Below are 20,146 nucleotides of genomic sequence, written 5' to 3' on the forward strand. Positions count from 1 at the left end.
GAGGTGAAGCCAAGCCTTTTAAGGGATGCATTCTTTTGTAGTGAAACAAATGGGCGACTGCCTAAGGTAAGCAAGGCATTTGCTGTGTTTTTCCCACACTGCAAATGCTAGAGTTGGTAAAACCCATACCCTCCTGTGAATAGCCCTGCAGATTGCCATCCCTGAATAAATTAGCTGGGATTTATGAGGAATATTACTTAGCCAGCTGCAGGATTCTGCCATTCACATGAGTCTCACACTTGTGGGAGATTTTCAGCAAAAAATTCATAGCATAGATAAAGACCGCTCTTTTTATGGAGCCAAGAGAAGGGGTTTCAAGTGAGCTAAGGTGCATAGTTTCTGCTGTGGTCTGCTAACTATAAAGCTGTGGAAAGAATGCAGCCAGTATCGGGTATAATCTGGAAAGAGTGTGCCCAGACTGAAACTGGCCCTTAGGTAGCCCTCACTCTGTGCCTTCTGCACCATGATTCAGCTGCATCGCATGGCTTAGCATGATTTGAAGAAGAGTCAATGGATGGGTGGCTTTATGCTGCAGGCAGAAAATCAGCTTAAAACGCACACATGAAACTGGATCTCTCTGGAGGTATTGCTGACGAGTGGCTGCCATGACGGGGATGAACCTGAGAAATCTATAGATTCAAGTCCTTTTTAACAAGCCATTATTATTTGCTCAGTTTCCACACTCCCATCTGCAATATGGAGACAATTAATTATTCTGACCTAGTTTGTTAAGGATTATAGAGATAAACAAATGTGAAACGCTTTGAAGTGTGCTTTGTAAATGCACTGTGTTATTACAAACTCTCAGCTTTTATGTCTGTAATAAAGATAGTAAGAGATTTGGCACTTTAAGAGAGTTTTTTGAATTAGTAATATTAACTCTGCGAGATGAATGCAATAAAGATTTAAGAGATTTTGTACATAAGAATGCCACATGAATTACCATTATTGTTAAAAATATAGAAGCTTTCTGTGGCCTAAAGGCTTTTATAATTGGGTCTACCAGCAAGTTTGGTTCAGCACAGGGGAACTGAGGAAGGTATCAGTTTACTCTTATATGGAACACCATAAAAATGCTTCTTACCAACTAGATCTCCTACCTCAAGTGTTTTCTTAGGCTTGCTGTACTCCCAAAAGATAATGTCTGGTTTTTTTGCAGTGAATTACTCTAAAGGTTCTTTGACAGTTTGCTATCACTCCCAGTCAGATAGGTTTCCATCAAATTGCTTCTCATCAGCTAGTCTGGAAAGCAGCAGTAGCAGCTGACACAGCAACTCTAAAATCTGTGTCACTGTGGATTTCCTTTAGAATTAAATACACCAAAAACAGAAACTCTCCCCCCTGGCTGCCGCCCAAGCAGCAAGGCATGCTGCAACTTGGCCAGGTCAAGTGACGGTTGGTTACAGCAGGATCAAAGTGCTTAGTCTATGTCTATTTTGCTGGCGTCCAAGTAGCTTGCTGTGAAATAATGATTTTATCAAAGCAATGGCCTTACAGCACAGATACTCTTTCCTATTGCCAAAAGAAATAATGCAGAAAACCGAACTGGTTGCACAAATGGAACTATTATAATAACACGACACTGAATTCCACCCAATGGCCTACTTTGTGTATGATGGCACCTGTATTATCTGTATTTATTAATTGTGTCTGTACTGCTCCCAACAGTTTATGTTCCTTTTTGAGGGATATTTTGTGGCTTATTTATTTAGCAACCTATATAGAATGAGGTCTTCAGTAATTCAACCACACACGTGTGATTAAGGCTGAGGAGTCCGATTTGCCCAGTTTAATTTGGATTGCCAAAATTCACCTGACATTTTGCAACTTGTGTCTTGCTACTTCTGTGGGAAGAAAATGTTCTGTGACTCTTATTCATTGTACCAGGCTTTCGCTACCTTGAATTCGTTTCCATTTAATCTGTGAAGGTATTTCCCACCAATGCAAATAATTCACAGAACCGCATTCATACTTAAACAAAACATCTTTATTTGGAAACAAAACAAAAGGTGTATGATACACAGTCCCTAGGGCAATGGGAACAGGATTGAGGATCCTTTCTTTCCCAGGAAGAACTCCTTGGAATCCCTCCAATGCTACAAACATGAACTGACAACACCCATGCATCCTTCCCTAGTACTGCAGGAAAAGGGAAGCATGCCTATTTCCTTTGAACTCCTGGTGTTGGCACTGCCTTTAAGATTCAGTCCTCAATACAGGGCTGCCATGATGTCCAACCTCATTCCAGGACCTCCCCCCGTGTACAATGGAAATGCATAAAGACCCAACATGCAACGTTTTCCACTTGTGCAGCAAAAGTGTGCCGTGCAACTCGAGAATAGCGATGATCAAGACCTGCTTCAAACACAGCACATTTCCAACATGCAAACTGTGCGCTGATCATCACACAAGGCGTACAAATGCTGGAAAGTCATGGCTGAGCTTCCCAGTGTATCCACGCGTAGCAAAAAGGAAATGCGCATGATTACCGCATGTGATGATCAATCCCTGATCTGGACGCTGTTTTCTGCCTGTGGAGACATCAATTGAATAAGCAAAGCCACTCAGGTTCCTGCTTCTCATTCACATTTTCCGAAGCCTGGCATTTAAGAAACTGGTGAATTCCAAAACACTTGTGTATTTAGTGACACAGTGCCACTTCTTTTTCTGTGCTGAACAATTTGCAGGCACTCTCACCTCTTATACAAAGGTCCAGGCTTGCATTTGGATCCTTATCCAGAGGTGGGATCTCTCCTACTCCAGGGCTGCCAGAATTTCTGGCTCTCACGCTCCACCCATAGGTCGCAAAGCCAGTTTTTTCCTGATACAGGAAGAACGGCACTCTCTCTCCTTGCTTTTAGTACAGCACATCAAAGATCTTATTTCCATGACAATTCCCCTATTGCATCTTCCTTCATTTGAATCTGAGGTATGACTAACCATCAAGAGGTGAGGTCACTGAAGGGTTTCTTAGTGCAAAAAAACACAACCCTCTGCCAACATTATCTAAATCCCATGGCGACATACTCTCCTGTCTCTTGGTTTCTCTATGCCAGCCTGGTACAACTTCCACCAGCCTCAGCCAGCTGTGCTGATGGGACCTGGAAGTTCAAACATCTGGAGGGCACTACACTGGGAAATGCTCCTTTACGCCTCCCTTTCACCTTCCTTAAACTCCCTCTGTATCTCTGTCTGCCTCTGTCTCTCTCTCTCTTCTTCTCCTTCATCCCTACCACCTCTCTGCCCTTCTTGTCACATGCTTCTCCTTTCTTGTCATTTCCCTCCTATTTTATCTTCTCACTTTTACAATATTTGTTTCACACAACAGTGAAATTTTCTTTCAAATGCACCCGGTCCTTCTTAAGAGGGAAATATTCACATTTAGATGCTGGAAGGTTCCCTACCCTACCAAAAACCTTAAATACATTTTTGGTGGACCTTTTTTTTTAAAAAAAAAAAGTCCAATGAGGTCCAAAATGATGTACTGTATTGGAATAGCTTTGTGGAAGCATAGGGATCATTCCGTGTCATTTCGCAAAAAATGCTTTGTCCTTTTAAGGATGTGCCACACAACTGATACTCCTTCATACAAACCCCCTGCTGTCTGGAGAACTTATTCCGCTTCCTGAAGCAGGACTGAAAGCAAAGTATAAAAAATACTTTTTCCTTGAGCAGGCCATGTTATTTGACATTGTTGTCTCCCAGGAGAAATCCCTCTATCCTTGCCTGTGCCTTGAAAAGGAGATATCAGCCTCAAGAATATATCTCAGGTTTAATCCCGTGAGGTGGAGGGCTGCTGCTTGGCTGAAAAAGGGACCACTTCAAATTATGGGGCAGGGCTGTGGGAAGGACAAGGCTGTGAGGGCACACCAGCACCCGGTGCTCCTGTCAGTCTGGCCCTCCAGCCCTGCCCTTGCCCCAATAAGCAGAAATGCCATTGTGGGGGGGGGGGGAGCAGCGGCCTGGCACCACCCCACTGCATCGGCTTCTCCTGGGTTTAAATAAGATGCTGTGAGGAGGTTCTGGAAACTGCTCATGCTGTCTGGGTATCTAAAATGACAGGCTTGGCTCTTCTTTAATACTGAACTCAGTACAAGAAGCTTCAAACCACCCCGGTTCTATTGAGATTGCATGAGCCATTTGGTATCCTGGCACTACTACACAAGTCCACTTCCTGTCTTCCAGGAAAGTTCTATCCCAACCCAGCAAATCCTGGGGCTCCAGGTCCCCTTGGCTCACGACTCCTTGGCTCCTTGTTGGAGCCACTTTTTCATTCAGTTAGCCACTTTGCCCTCTGTGGCAGAAAGTGCAAAGTCCAATCCCGACTTCTAGGCCTCTTCATTCCCAAACCAGCTTCAGACAAAACAGAAGAACTTCTTCCACCGGCACTTGGAGAGAGTTTTTATTCCCTTGGCTGTCATTTTCTTTTCCTGTTGGGCCTTGTGCTCAACTGCGCTGATGATGGCTGTGTCAAAAACCTCCTTCAGGTTCTTTTGAGTCAGAGCAGAGCACTCGATGTAAGTCTGAGCTCGGATTTTTTCAGCCAGGCCTTCGGCCTGAGTTCTCGGCACAGGCCCGGCATGATAGTGGTCCAGATTGATCAACACATTGACGTCGTCCCGCAGATCTGACTGTGTTCCCACCAGCACCACGGGAGTCTGGGGATTGTGTGTCCGTATTTCAGGGATCCATTTCTCCATAATGTTCTGGAAGGATGTGGGATTTACAACACTGAAGCAGACCAGGAAGACATCTGTGTCAGCGTAACAGAGTGAACGGAGGCAATCAAAGTCTTCCTGCAGAGGAAAAATAGGAGATGTTGAATTTGGTTTGCGATGCACACCGGCAGAAACTAGCTGTGGCTGATAAGCTAGAGGGTTCTCATAAAATGTAGTAATGCTGTCTTTTCCACAAAGCTCTAAAGCAGGGGTCAGCAACCTAAGGCCCATGGGCCGGAAGTGGCCTGCGGAGGTCATTTGACTGGCCCCCGAGCTGCCCCCGAACTGAGTTACCTGCTCACGCACTGCGCTAAACCAGCACAGGAACTTGCTTCTGTGGTGCCAGAAATCACATCTGCACACGCACAGATGTCAAAAATCGCGGGCGCACGCAATCCAGCCCACAGAGGGATCTCCGCGGGACCGATCCAGCCCAGGCAAGCTAAACCTTGCTGGCCCCTGCTCTAAAGCATACGTTTTCATCCTTTGTCCCAGCAAACCTTCTCAAAACAATACAGTTTGAGCTTTCCAAGTGTAACCAAAGGGAAACAAAGACAACTTGGTAGCTCAGCCACTCTCATAACAAGAGGGAGCTCAGCTTGGCCCATGTAAAAGAGAGAGACTTTAAGGTCCACTACAAAGAGGGATCTTGGCCAAGCAAAAAAAGCCAGTTGTTCCAATTAACGCTTGGGAAGCTTCTCTAGCAAGGGCTGCACTTCTATACAGAGGTGCCCCACATTTTTCAGTACCCTGGCTGTGGAGGCTTCAGTAGATTTCAATTCCTGGAGCTCTCAGTTCTAATGTTACCTCAAACACAAACTCATCAGGTGACAATACTGCATACCCTCAGCTGCGGTACAGGCTGTGTTTCACTGTCTGAGGCAGTATGTCTCTGAATACCAGTTCCGGCGAATCACAAGTAAGGAGAGTTTGGTTGCGTTTAGGTCCTGCTTGTAGGCTTCTGACAGACCTCTGGTTGGCCACTGTGAGAACAGGATGCTGGACTAAATGGATCTTTGGCCAGATCCAGCAGGGCTTTTTCTTAATTTGGTAAGATTGGCCTAGTAAGTCTGTAGTAAGGATTACAGGGGTGATGTATCTGAAACATCTTTAGAACTTGAAATGTGCTGTACAAGAGCAATTATTAATGCCACTCATAATTTCAATTTGACCCAGATTTTCACCACCTTCTTCCTGACATTATTGGCACCCCATCAGAACTCAAACCCGTATTCTCCTTTAATTTATGAGTCTCACCTGTCCTGCAGTGTCCCACAGCTGGATACGAAGTGGTGCCCCATCTACCAGGACCTGCACTGCAAACAGAAAGAGAGAGAAGGTTGGGAATGGGTAAGTGCTGGAAATTTTTCATACCTATCTACTAACATATCCCCTGTTTATATACCTAGGAGCTCTTTGAATGTGAGGAGCTGCACAGTGTCAAAAAGCAGCCATTTGAAAAGCAAGCGTTCCTCTATATGTCCAGCTACTCCCTTCTTTTGCTGCTACACTAATGAAGGGATGGAACCAGCCATGAATAGCCAGCGTAGTTTATTGTCAACAGCGAAACTGTACTGGCGGTGAATTATTTGTGCAATGTTTGCAACAACACTGTTCCCTAATTGCAGTATGGTTTTAAAAAACAACAAACCAACCTAGCAAGTTTGGATTTCAATACAAAGGCCTCTCCCTTGCAGGTTTCGTGCAATCCCTTTGCAGCAGGCCAGTTTTCTTCCACTAGTGCACAAATCCCAGTGACTTAGGCTGCGTATACACTATCCCATTTGAAGCACAAACACAAAGTTTTCTCAGTTTGGAATCATTCATGTCCAAACTCAACATGATGTTTTCAACCTAGGTTTATACAGTACTAGATCATCCACAAGGATGGGTGGATGTAGTTACTTGATGCACATTTGAAAACCTTGCCCTTGATTTGATTGTCCATGCCTTTTCCCTCCCTGCACATGCCCCAGATAAAGAAAGGAGGAAGTGGTGATTGTTATCTTGGTATAACTACGTCATTGCACAGATGCAGATACACCCTCCATAGCCAGGACCGCCCACATCTATTTTCAAATGGAAACACTGCAGAATAATGCAGAAGGGGCCCTTGTATATAATATTGTCCAATTTTCTGGTTAGTGCAGAAATGCAGAGCTAGAGAGCATCTCGGTCTAGCCTCTGTTTGAAGACTTTCCGTGAAGGAGAACTCTCTGCCCACCCTGGTACAGGTTCCATTGCAGGGAGTTGGACTAGATGACCCCTCAGGAGCCCTTCCAACTCTGCAATTTTATGCTTCCAGGACCGTTGTCCTCTCTGCCTTCCACCCTACCAGTCCCAATGGGAGCCAGCCCCCACTGGAAGTATGCCACAGTTTTGTATCTTCTCTTCACGAGACAAATAACACCACAGATGAGACCATGTAAGAGAGTGTGTGTGACAATATGCAAATAAATGACTGATGAAGGGAAATATACCATGGAGGAATGTTTTTTTTAAAGTCTTATCAGCTACCTTGAGCTGCATTTAACTGTTACAGAGTGAAGCTGTGAGCAACAGGAGCTCTGGAACATTAATAGATATTGGGGGTAGCTTACAGAGAATGTAGAGACAGGGTAATAAAGAAAAACAACAACCCAAGACAAAATGCATAATTAGCAGGAGTGTGTAATCAAGAGAAGCAGACATCCTGTGCTAAAGGCAACAATAGCCCATACTTAGCACCAACTAGTGATATTGCCACTGTGTCCTTTCCTCAGCTGGGGTGTGTATGGGTTCTTTATTTTGTAGAGAAACGGGGTCAAACTTTTCTCAGGCTTTATGCCATTAGCAGGTGACCACAAACAACCCCGCTTCAGAATTTACATTGATCTACTGAGCAAAATAACTCTCCCTTCCTTGGGGCCTTTCAGTGCAGTGGGGCAAAGGGTGCCCTGATCACATTTTCGCCTGTGTCTCAGCTCCTTCCCCACCTCAAATCTCAATGACAATGGAGTAACTAGATGGTGCCTTTGTTCAGCCCTTTCTTTTCCCTTTTTTCCATGGTGAGATGTGCACTCCCACACAGGAAAGAGGGAGTGTGGTGAAATGTCCAATTTAAAAATAAATAAAACTTTATGTGTTGAGGGGGAGGGAGGTTGTACACAGAGGACACCACCCCCACTGACACTTTGGCTACCTCTGCAATAGCCGTTCCCATGAATGGAGGAGGGGGGGGACCACTAATTTTTCCAGCTACAAAATATTGCACATGGAGCACTTAGAAAATGTGAGATCTCCATTCTCAGAAGCACAGGTTTGAGGAGAGATCTGCAAATGCATTACAGGATAAACTAACAGGTGTTTTGGGACTATGGAATCAAGGAGCATTTTGGGACTGCAGAAAAACAGAAACGTACTGAAACGGAGAAAAGAGAACAAAACACCACAGTCACAATGCATTACACTGGTACCTCAGGTTACAGACGCTTCAGGTTACAGACTCCGCTAACCCAGAAACAGTACCTCAGGTTAAGAATTTTGCTTCAGGAAGAGAACAGAAATCGCGCGGCAGCAGGAGGCCCCATTAGCTAAAGTGGTACCTCAGGTTAAGAACAGTTTCAGGTTGAGAATGGACCTCCTGAATGAATTAAGTTCTTAACCCAAGGTACCGCTGTATTTGTGGAAAATTCTACACCACGGAAAGGCAGTAAGATACATTCAAAGTTACTGTTGAAGATCCCACAGTAGTTTAAATATTAAATAAGTAGGTTAGGGGATTTTGATTAAAGAAAAATGGAGTACAAACTCCTCCTAGGCATGGGACAATTAGAAAGGAGCCATCAGTTTTCACTGCAGTAATTTCATTACATGCTGCCTCAGCGGCCAGGCAGGCTCCTAGGGACTGAAGGCCTCCAAGCTGTCAACTGGGCTGGGCTTGGATATTCCTTGAAGTGCAGCCAAGGTGTTAAAGGTAGCAAGTGAGACACAGGGAAAGCCAAAACACTTTGGTTGGCTCAATGTGGCAAAACAGATACAAAAGCAGGGTCACTGGAATGGTCAGGGGTATTGGGAGTTGAAGCCCAACAATGTTAGGAGGGCATCAGATTCCCCACTCAGGACTACGCTGGTGGATGTCTTGCCCTTTGCTGTTTATGTATGAACACATTACTGACAGAGTTAATGGTAAATTAAGCTTTAATATATATTGTGTGTGTGTATAGATATATGAATTACAAAAGAATGAGGCCTAGGATTCTGCAACAAACCCTTCCAGCTAGGTCTCACCTTCAGGAGTTGGCCTCCTGTTTCTTTCTAAGGGGCCATGTGCCAGATGGAATATACATGAGCACAAAAACAGGTAAAAAGGAGAGAGGCAGGGATAGCTCAAGGTCCTAGAGTGCCTCTTCAGCCATCAGAAGAGCTGGTGTGAAATACATCACTTCCTTATGGCTGAGCCCCGTTAGCTCGTAACTACAGAGAAAGAAGAGAAACCTGTTCCTGATCAAAAGATTCTACTTTGATCTTCAAGATGCTGAGCATTTCCCTCTTGGTGTCTCATTTCTAAATATTTGCCAATCCCATGGGTGGGGGTTAACTGGGAAATAAATAACTGGCATGCGCAGTGTTTGAGGGAGGATGCAGGACGTGTGTAGGGGGGGGGGTGTCCTGTTGAGCAAGCGGAAATAAAGGCACCAACAGGATGTGGTAGTTGTATACTGCCCCAAATACTTTATCAGAAATTCATGTGAGAACTGTGAACCAATAGTATACAGACTGTAAGCTCACTGGGGCATTATTGCTTCTATCACTTTGCAGCCTACCCTGTTCATCAGGTTTGGGGGAATCTGTGGCCTCCCAGATGTTATTGGGATCCAACTCCTACCAGCCCCAGCCAGAATGGCATCAGTTAGGGATAAACCCTGGACTAGGTGGTTTCAGGACAGTCCCTCAACTATTACTGCCCTCCATTCTGCTGAAGTAACTGCCTGTGCTTATCTCTGTCCCCTTATCTGGGTGAAGCCCAACTGGAAAAGAATCAGGAAAGAGGAAAGAGAAAGAAGTTGGGAGGAACACGGGTTCATTCGTAAATTATGGCAACAGAGAGAAGGGTACGTGGTGGCAGTGTGAAAAGGTGCAGAACTGTGACCCCCCATTTCAGCGCATCCAAATGCATTTGGCCAAGCGTATAATGCACAGCACCTCGGTATGAGGAAGTTTGCTTCTTTTCTCCCCCATCACTACAATTTTGTAGGTCTCTCTAAGTTTAAACCTTGCATTGGCCCCTCCTATACGCAATGGAAGAATTTCGGCATAACGGAGAAGCAGGCTAAACAGGATAGTTTGGTGGTTGAAGGTCAATATTTATGCATATTTCTGACCCCGAGTGACGAACTAACTTGAAATGACAGGTTATCGGTAGCTCAGATCTAAACCTGTATGCATGGGAAACTAATTTCTCACCAGGAAGCCTGTCTGGGAACTGGATATGAGAATCTGCACCAGAGGGGCTGAGCTACAGAGCAGCCTGGGGTGTTGGTGATGTAGCACCCACCCCACTTCTTGACGCAGCCTCCCTGCGTCTGAAGTAGCAGAGGTTCTCTCTAGGTTGTTTGTGACATGGACCAAGATCTGTGTCAGGGCCAATTTTCTGCTCTGCCTCAGGACATGATAACCATGGGGCTGTTTTTGTACACTGTATGCCCCATGTTGCTTTTCCAAGTGGTGAATGGGCTGTTGAAATCCAGCCCTGAAGAGAAAGCAGATAACCATAGTAAAGCAGCCTTTAACGGCAATCAGCAAAATTGCTCGTATCCACATTTTACTTGCTGTCACAGTTAATGCAAGTCCTGTGAAGGTGCTTAGAGCACTGTCTGCTTGAAGTTTGTGAGATCAGTTGTTGCTGCCTGAGGAGGGACAGGACCCTGGAAGGGATCAGGCCCATTGCACTCTCTCTTTGCTGTTTAAGCAGAGATGGATAGGGAGCACTTAATGCCTCACTTATGGAGGAGAAGATGCCCACGGCATTAAAGGACGCAGTGGTGCATCCCCTCCTGAAGATGGTCTCCCCAGAACCTGAGGTTTTAGATAACTACCACCCAGTTGCAATAATCACTTACTGGGCAGGGTGATTGTATGGTGGCTGCTATCCCTGGATATAGCAGATTATCTGCACCCATTTCAGCTTGGCTTCAGATTTGAATATAGCATTGAAACAGCCTTGGTCACCCTGGTTGATTATATTTGGGAGAGTGACAGACAGAATGGTACCCACTTGAGTCTGTTGGACCTCTTGGCTATGTTTCATACCACTGACCATAATATCCTCCTGGCGTAGGAATTGGGGGCACTGTGTTACGGTGGCTCTGTTTCTATCAATAGGACCATTACCAGAGAATAGCATTGGAGATTTTCTGCTTAGCCTCATAGCATTTATGCTGTGGTGCACTGTGGGGCTTCATCTTGTATTGAAGAAGAAGAAGAAGAAGAAGAAGAAGAAGAAGAAGAGGAGGAGGAGGAGGAGGAGGAGGAGGAGGAGTTTGGATTTGATATTCCGCTTTATCACTACCCTAAGGAGTCTCAAAGCGGCTAACAATCTCCTTTCCCTTCCTCCCCCACAACAAACTCTCTGTGAGGTGAGTGGGGCTGAGAGACTTCAGAGAAGTGTGACTAGCCCAAGGTCACCCAGCAGCTGCATGTGGAGGAGCGGGGACGTGAACCCAGTTCACCAGATTATGAGTCTACCGCTCTTAACCACTACACCACACTGGTAAAGGACTCCTGGATGGTTAAGTCCAGTCAAATTCGACTATGGAGTGCTGTGCTCATCTCCGTTGTCAGGCCGAGTGAGCTGGTGTTTGTCCACAGACAGCTTTCTGGGTCATGTGGCCAGCATGACTAAACTGCTTCTGGCACTACAGAACACTTTGATAGAAGTCAGAGCTCACAGAAATGCCATTTACCTTCCCATCACAGTGGTACCTATTTATCTACTTGCACTGGTGTGCTTTCAAACTACTAGGCTGGCAGGAGCTGGGACAGAGCAATGGGAGCACACCCCATCGCAAGGATTCAAGCCGCTGACCTTCTGATTGGCAAGCCCATTAGGCTCAGCGGTTTAGACCTCAGTGCCACCCACGTCCCTATCTTGTATTATTAAATGCTTCTATGAAACTGCTGGGTGGTGCTGGGGGTTTGGAGTGTGGCTTCATCAATATGCAGATGACACCCACTCTGTATTTCACTTGCATCTGAATCAGGGAAGCCAGGCCAGTGTGTAGAGTCAGTGATGGGCTGGACGAGGGCCAACAAATTGAAACTGAATCCTTATTAGTTGGAGGTGCTGAGAATAGTAACAATATATACATAAATTTGCTTTGTCGAATGCCATTATCTTCTCTCTGGTCACTTACCAGGGAGAAGGTAATGGCACTTACCACTCACGATCTGTTACAGTGGTACCTCTGGTTACAAACTTAATTCGTTCTGGAGGTCTGTTATTAAGCTGAAACCGTTCTTATCCTGAGACGAGTTTTCGTTAATGGGGTCTCCTGCTGCTGCCGGCGCGCAACTTCTGCTCGCATCCTGGGGCAAAGTTTGCAACCAGGAGCAGCTACTTCCGGGTTAGCGGAGTTTGTAACCCGAAGCGTTCGTAACCAGAGGTACCACTGTATTCTAAAGGCAGCCATTTCCTACAAGTGTTAGCCTTGTTGTTGCAAGCCTACATGTGTGTGTTTGTGTGTGTGGTTCACACAACAAAGATGTGCTGCCTGCAGACAGCCTCCAAACATTATAATTTGGGTTCTGGGAAAACGTGATTATTTCCATAAGAGAAGAAGCCTAACCCTGACAGAAGGGCAGTGGACAGTGCATTTTAAAAAAGGACAAATCTATTGAGAAGCTTGTGGAGGGAAACTCCAGTGAGGTTGTTATTCAGCAGACCTTAGTTTGGGGTTGTTGGTTTTTTTAGACAACTTATTCAGGTGTATAGCTGATCAGATTTGACCATGTGGCTTAGACCTTTTCTTGCTCATAAATAAGATAATTTAAGTTTAACCATGTATTGCAGCTTGGGCCTGGAAGGCAGAACTCATGACAATGTCCCTATGGACTCTAATTTGATGCACACCCTAATTTGTGGCAGCCCCTCGAAGGTGCAGTGAATAGTCACTTGTGGTGGTGGCCACTTATGCCTCACCAAAAAGAGGAAATACAACAAAAACGATTCACATAACCTGTGCATATACTACAGATTTAAAATTAATTAGTATTATTTAAATATAAATTCTACACATCTTGCCATAGTGGGGAAGACCAGGACCTGCATGTCTGCTGCCCAGCTGCTTTCAGTGTTGAAAGGCAGCTCCAAGACCCCAGTTGTACTTTCTGATGGGCTTTTTTAGTCTTTAAACCAGATTTGGACTGGGCAGCCCTTGAAACGAAGGGCACCTTTCAGCAGAGGACCATTCCTCTGTAAAGCAGGGCAGATGGCCACCTTAGCATAGTGTGGACATAGCGTGGGCATGGGAACCAGGGATCAAGTAAGTGCTTACCTATGAAAACTCATTGGCTATCTTTAGATAAGTCACTATCTCTCGGGCTGCTATTGTGTGAAGAAGAAAACGAGATAAGGGTGCATTGTATCCTGCCTTGAGTCCTTGGAGGAGTGTCAAAAACAAACAAACACATTTCAAAAAGAAGATCGTAAAGCCTGTTCTGTGAGCACCGGGAACAAGGAGGCACAGGGCAGAAAGAGCAATTACCGTAAGCTGCTGTTGCCATATCTTGCAAATAAATTTGAAGATCAGGAAGATAGCCATATACAATAGCCCCTAATCAGGATGAGGCCTTGCCTGGTCTCCCAAAGGTTAGTCGTCAGCTGTTGTCGTTGAATTGGGTGTGGAGCAAAGCCGCCACAGCCTTCACAATATTAAATACCCAGCCCCCCCCCCCCCCAGTTGCCAGTGAAAGGAAACTGCTTCTCAACAGAAGAACTGAGGCTCCTTTGCACCCTTGGCCAGGAATTGTAGTGGCGCCTCTGAAGCCAGGTGAGAACATGGACCAGAAACTGAAAAAGTGGAGAGGCGTGAGGCGAGATTTCTGCGCTGCCATCCACCCTGCCCCGACCAGTACCCCAGGGGGGCGGCAGCGGTGGCAACCTAACCAACCACTAGGTTTGCCCCTGAACATTTATATACTCCCCTCAACCATATTAAGATTTCAGGATAGTGCAGAAAATAACAGATCAATTCAGTAAAACACAACAATAAAAGCAACAGGTGAAACCTGAAAATAGATGAATGATTCTACTAAATGACCACCAGCGGAATGACCGCTGACATATGAAATTGGTCTCTGAGTCACAGTCTGCCTGCCATCTAAACATTACACATGCTCCCAATTAAAAGAACAGAGATATTGCCTCCAGACATTCTCAGCCTATTTGCACTAGACTACTCATTTTTTGACGGGAGTCTATGTGCAGAGCAGGGGGAAGGTTCAACTTTGAATGCCTGCTGAAAACTTTTCTGTTCCGTGAGGCTTATGCAGGCAATTCAGAATACATATTTTATATGGCTTCTATAGTATGGTTTCATGTATAATTGTTGTAAACCGTCTGATTATTTTTTTTATGACTAGCTGGATGTAATCCCCCCCCCCCACATTTTATTTATTTATACTTTACAAGTGTATACATTTCATTAATTTTACATTCATTTTGACATTTCAAAACTTGACTTACCTCCCCCTCTTTCTGTGGTCCCTTTTTTTTTTTAAAAAAAAAGTATCTTCTGCATATCCAAATTAACTTAATTTACTCATTTATTCATCTTTAAATATATACTCTTATAAAACTGCAGGTTGTTACAATAATCCTGCCAAAGTTTTTATCTGTTTATAATTTATCTGTAAATATTCAATAAACCATTTCCATTATTTTATTTTATTTTTTTTTAATCTTGATTTCTTATTCTTCTGGTAAGTTTCACCGTTTCTGCATATTCCAAGCTGTATGTAAATATTTTATAAATAACGAAAGAAATAAAATAAAAGGTGAAACTGTTTTACAGCCAGATCCTAAGGTAAAAGTCAGTCTCAATTCTACCGAGTACTTTAAAGCCTTCAAAGTCTTTCAAATACATAATCCTTGCAACCATCCTGTAAGGTAGATTCGTCACCCCATTCATTATGCAGACAGGAGGCTAAGCAAAAGAGCAGAGGTGAGATTCAAACTGGGGCCTAGTTTAACTAAGGTTTAGTTTCTTTACTTGCTCCACCCCTTTTACCCTACTTCAAGCAGCTCAATTAAAACATGCTTGAGATGTACACCCTTTACTCCCACAGCTGCCCCAAATATCTGTCAAGATGTGTTCTACTTATTGCAGGCTGATACACTACCACTGTTTCCAAAATATAAAGAGACAGAATTTTTGGAAACTTTCAAAGGGGCTGGCGGAACCTAGCCAAATTGATGCAATCATTTTCTGACTGTTTCAAAAGAGTGCTTAAGAATTTTGTGATTTCGTTTTCAGATTTATCTTTGAATTTTTATTTGATTGATTGATTGATTGATTGATTGGTAAGCTGCCCTGGGACATTAGGCGAAGAGCAGACTTCAGGTACAATTAAAAAACATAAATAAAATTCCATGGGCTTTACTCTCAGGTAAATGGATTGCAGCCATTTCTTTCTAACCCCCCATCCTCACCCTGTTTGTTGTTGTTTAGTAGTGTCTGACTCTTCATGACCCCATGGACCAGAGCACGCCAGGCACTCCTGTCTTCCACTGCCTCCCGCAGTTTGGTCAAACTCATGCTGGTAGCTTCGAGAACACTGTCCAAGAACACCCTGTTTACTCAGAAGTAAATCCCAATGTGTTCAATAGGGCTGGCTCTCAAGTTAGCCTGCATGGGATTGCAACCTTTGCAGCATGGGTTAAGGCAGGCTGCAAGGAAAACGCATTGTGCCCTGATACCTTAAAGGCAATGGCCTACTTTATCAAAAATGTTTGGTTGACAATTTGTGCAGGGTTCCAGTGTGAAATCTGCTACAGTCTCTTAAGATCCAAGAATGTTCCAATCCCTTTTTGACTTTGGAACCATCATTCCACACAGCTGCCTCCTGGCATCCGAAATTCTCCATCCCAATTAGAGATACAATAAACACTCCCTCCTCTTTCCACAGGTAATCCCTTTGCCTATGCAATTCACAGGCAATACTAGGAGAGCCCTCACACCTGGTTCTCACCCGCTGTGCCTTTTGCTCCCTTCTCCTTACAAGGCATCCAGACTGACAGAAACTCTCTTAAGGCGGGGACTAATGGCCTTTGAAGAGCCTTGAGAGAGTGTGGGGCAGGGCAGGCCCCAATGGGGTGAAAAGGCTGGGAGCCAGATAATTGAGACACACATGGCAACAGCTAGTGTTCTAATGAAATTCTTTTGAAGCCTAAAATTAATTCTTAATATTGAAGGAAAGAGGGTTGTGTTTGAAATAAATAAGCCCAGGTAAATAAATAAGCTTAATTTTGCAATGTTTCAACGCCAATGCGTTTGTTGCCCCTTTAGGAGGAATGGCAGGAAAGAAATGTAATATAGAAATGAATAAATATTAACTTCCATTTTTTGAAAATGCATCTGTTGACCATAACAATGATGAAATTGGACTTTCCAAATAGAAGAACAAACAAACTTGGTTCCTTAACAACTTGGGTCCAGAACATCTCAGGGACTTCCTGGTCCCATATTATATTGGCAGAGACTTTTGGCAGGGAGAGGGGGTGATTTCCCTCATTGGTGGTTCCCTAGGTGCACGACTCACACCTCTGGCTTTGACCCTGTATATCTGAAGAAGAGTCTCCACCCATAACATGAGATCTAGCTCCAAGGTCCTTCTGGAAGTTCACTCATTGTGGTTACGGGAAACAAGGGAGAGGGACTTCTCAGTAGTCACTCCTGCCCTGTGGAGCACCATCCCATCAGATGTCAAGGAAATAAACAATTCTCTGGGTTTTGGAAGACATCTGAAGGCAGCCCTGTTTAGGGAAGTTGTTTAATGCTTGGTGTTTTACTGTGCTCCATACTGAGTAGTGGTATGGAGTAGTGGTTAGAGCATCGGGCCTGGGAGATGAGGATTCAGATCTCCACTTTTTTCTCCAAGGAGCTCAGGATGGTGTACATGGTTCTTCCCTGCCTCATTTAACCCCCACCAGAACCCTGTGAGGTAGCTTGGGCTGAGAAAGCCAGTGTCTGGCCTAGAGTTACCCAGTGAGCTTCATGGCTGGGTGGGGATTTGAAGCCTAGTCTCCCAGGAGTCCAACACTCTAACCACTTTACTGTTCCAGTGGAAATGTATGCCACCATAGTAAAATCATGCCTGATCTTATTCCCTAAGAAGTACAGAACTCAGAGCATGTTCTGTCAGTTGGCAAACAATCCCTCCAAATGTCTACTTTTTTTTTCTACCTTCCATATGATCCTTCCTGCATTTCCAGTTCAGTGCCCTATCACATGAGCTGCAGTGTGGGAAACCTCCTGTCTGTGCAGAGCTTAAGGCAATCCAGCCCCACGTGCTATGGGGAGTTTCATCCTAATAAATGAATTACTAACACAGCTTCAAATGTCACAACTGCTCTCTCCTCTTTTCCTATGCTTGAACTGGAAACACAATCTCTTGAGGTTTGCTCTCCCAATTAGAAACACCCAAAACCAGTTGAACAGTCTTCCACAGTTAGCTAAGCGAGAGTGCTGCCACCCATGTTTCGGGTAGAAGACCAAACCTGTTTCCTTTGTATTTTTTTTTTTAAGGGGTCAAGATGTGTCGACTTGACAGCTTTTTAATTTTCTTTCAAAACCTCTTAAAGATATTGACACTGATTCAATATTGGTGGGACTATGTAAGATACATATGACTACTGGTGCTTTAAATAATGGCCCCATTCACACATCACTTTAAATCACACAGAAGCTTAATTAAAGGTAAAGCTTTCCTTGCTGCCCTGCTACCAGGGGCTAAGCCATAGTTTGGCTTAGCTTTACAACCAAACCAGGGCTCGAGTTTTTCTCTCCCAAACCATGAACTAACTTTGGTGACAGTTCATGTCAATCCCATCAAATTTTGATGAATGAAGTGGTTGTACAGTGGTACCTTGGGTTACAGACGCTTCAGGTTACGGACTCCGCTAACCCAGAAAGAGTACCTTGGGTTAAGAAATTTGCTTCAGGATAAGAACAGAAATTGTGGGGCGGCAGGAGCAGCAGGATGCCCCATTAGCTAAAGTGGTAAAGGTAAAGGGACCCCTGACTATTAGGTCCAGTCACGGACGACTCTGGGGTTGCGGTGCTCATCTCACTTTATTGGCCAAGGGAGCCGGCGTACAGCTTCCGGGTCATGTGACCAGCATGACTAAGCCGCTTCTGGCGAACCAGAGCAGTGCATGCCGTTTACCTTCCCACCAGAGTGGTATCTATTTATCTACATGCACTTTGACGTGCTTTCGAACTGCTAGGTTGGCAGGAGCAGGGACCGAGCAACCCTGTCGCAGGGATTCAAACCGCCGACCTTCTGATTGGCAAGCCCTAGGCTCTGTAGTTTAACCCACAGCGCCACCTGCGTGGTACCTAAAGTGGTACCTCAGGTTAAGAACAGTTTCAGGTTAAGAACGGACCTCCAGAATGAATTAAGTTCTTAACCTGAGGTACCACTGTAATTCCTTCCCTTTCCCCCCACCTCGGCTTGCACCAGCGCATAGCTAAGTTTAACTGTGGCTCAAAGCAACAGGCAATGAAGGCCACTGTACTAAGCATTTATAGGAAAGCAGCTTCTCTGGGAGGAAGTGCCACTTAACTTCTCTGAGCAGACATACATTGGGTTTGTGGTGCCAATGAAGTTTTGTAAGGGATCAGGTTAAATTGCTTCCCAATCTATTTCCTTTACAGATGAACACCATCTGATTGCTGCAACTGGCTTCATATGACATGATACTGGTCTCAGAAGGCTGGTTGTTTGCATCTGCAGCCCCTCCACTACAACTCCAATTACACCCAAGAAGAGAAGATCCAAAAGTCTTTGCTTGGAACAGAGAACACATGTAGGCCTCCCCCTCATTTTCTTCTGGCAAAACTCCCATTTGAAAGGAGATAGTCAATAGGCAAAGTTTTCCCTGTCTCTGCAGCTGCCTGCTGGAGATAGCTTCACCTGGTGAATTTCTGCCTCCCATGCTACTGTTAAAGGCACCTGGGGGGGGGGGGAGAGAAAAAAGCAATCCTTTGCATGCTTACTTAATTGCTTCTTAATATGTATGTATATATTTTTTTTAATCCCCACTCAGACTTCTTACATTGCAAACAATATTAAATTACAACATCCTATTCTAATAAAACACAGTCATTTAAGCCAGCAGTTTAATAATATGTATCTCGATATATATCTCAATAATATACATCTCAAAATATCTCAATTGTCACACATGCCATTGATCTATTAATTACCCTATGAACTTTGTATCCCACTTGTCACTGCGAAAGGTCTTATGGCAATTAGTCAAGAACGCAAAGCGCCAAAATGACAGCAGACCACAGTGTACCCCATTGTGGCAAAATGTACCCCAGTACATATCAGGAAGGAAGGAGCTGCCCAGGTTCCGCTCTTCTTACCTGAGAAGGTGTCCAGCGCCGTGGGCTGGTACTGGTCTGGGTATCCGTTGGTTGTGTAGCTGACAATGAGGCTGGTCTTGCCGACTGCCCCATCTCCTATGAGGACACACTTGATGCCCAGCTCGGAGCCGCTGCCTCTGCTGGGGGTGCTGCATCTTCTCAAGGTGGGCGAATAATCCAGTAGCTCCTGGGGGGGCATCGCTGGAGGAGCGAGAAAGGGGACACTTGGCGTCCCTCTTTTGAAACAAAAAATGTTGCGATTGGATATTTAGTTCTTCTGGGCTTAAAAACACCACCACAACTGCCAAGCAGGAAGAAGTGAGAGCCAAACGTGGGTCAGTCACTCTGTTCCCACGCGCAGTGGTAGTATCTCATTTTCTGGGACTGCATCCCTTCAGGTGTCTTGGGTCTGGAGCAAAAAGAGAGTTGCATCCGGGCCGAGTACTCCACCTTTTCACTTTGCATTTAACTCCCGAGACCTGTAATGGGTTTTTTTTTAATTCTTTAAGCCACCCAGAGCAGCTGTGATTTGCATGGGCCCACCCCCTTTCCCGGTAACCTGATGCTGCCTTATAGGTGCTTGAGCAAACTCCCAACTCCCAGCCGCCTTTCCTCCCTTGCCTAGCACTTAATGAAGGTGCTGTTTGTGGCAAACTGCTGGACTGACTGACACATGGGGGTAAGGTGGGGTGAAGCGCCGTCTCGCACAACAGACAAACAAACAAACAAACAAACAAACAAACAAACAAACAAACAGGTGAAACAGTTTTGCTACTGTGGCTTCTACCTCCACTG

At 44.8% G+C, this 20,146-nt stretch overlaps 1 protein-coding gene across 2 annotated transcripts; it reads right to left on the reverse strand.

The window, feature by feature from the left end:
• Positions 1–1,965: 1,965 nt before the first annotated feature.
• Positions 1,966–20,146, reverse strand: RHOV (ras homolog family member V). Of its 2 annotated transcripts, none has more exons than XM_028723015.2 (3): positions 19,352–20,146; positions 5,976–6,029; positions 1,966–4,796 (listed from the first exon to the last, which is right to left on the reverse strand). In XM_028723015.2, exons 1-3 carry the CDS (start codon positions 19,442–19,444, stop codon positions 4,356–4,358), a joined length of 588 nt encoding a protein of 195 aa, XP_028578848.1. In that variant the 5' UTR covers positions 19,445–20,146; the 3' UTR covers positions 1,966–4,355. The 2 variants fall into 2 exon arrangements, with proteins under 2 accessions (XP_028578848.1, XP_077783097.1); XM_077926971.1 differs by having other exon boundaries at positions 5,976–6,034; positions 19,352–20,133.

The sequence above is a fragment of the Podarcis muralis genome, chromosome 1 (assembly GCF_964188315.1).
Source record: "Podarcis muralis chromosome 1, rPodMur119.hap1.1, whole genome shotgun sequence".
In the NCBI taxonomy this organism is placed as follows: domain Eukaryota; kingdom Metazoa; phylum Chordata; class Lepidosauria; order Squamata; family Lacertidae; genus Podarcis; species Podarcis muralis.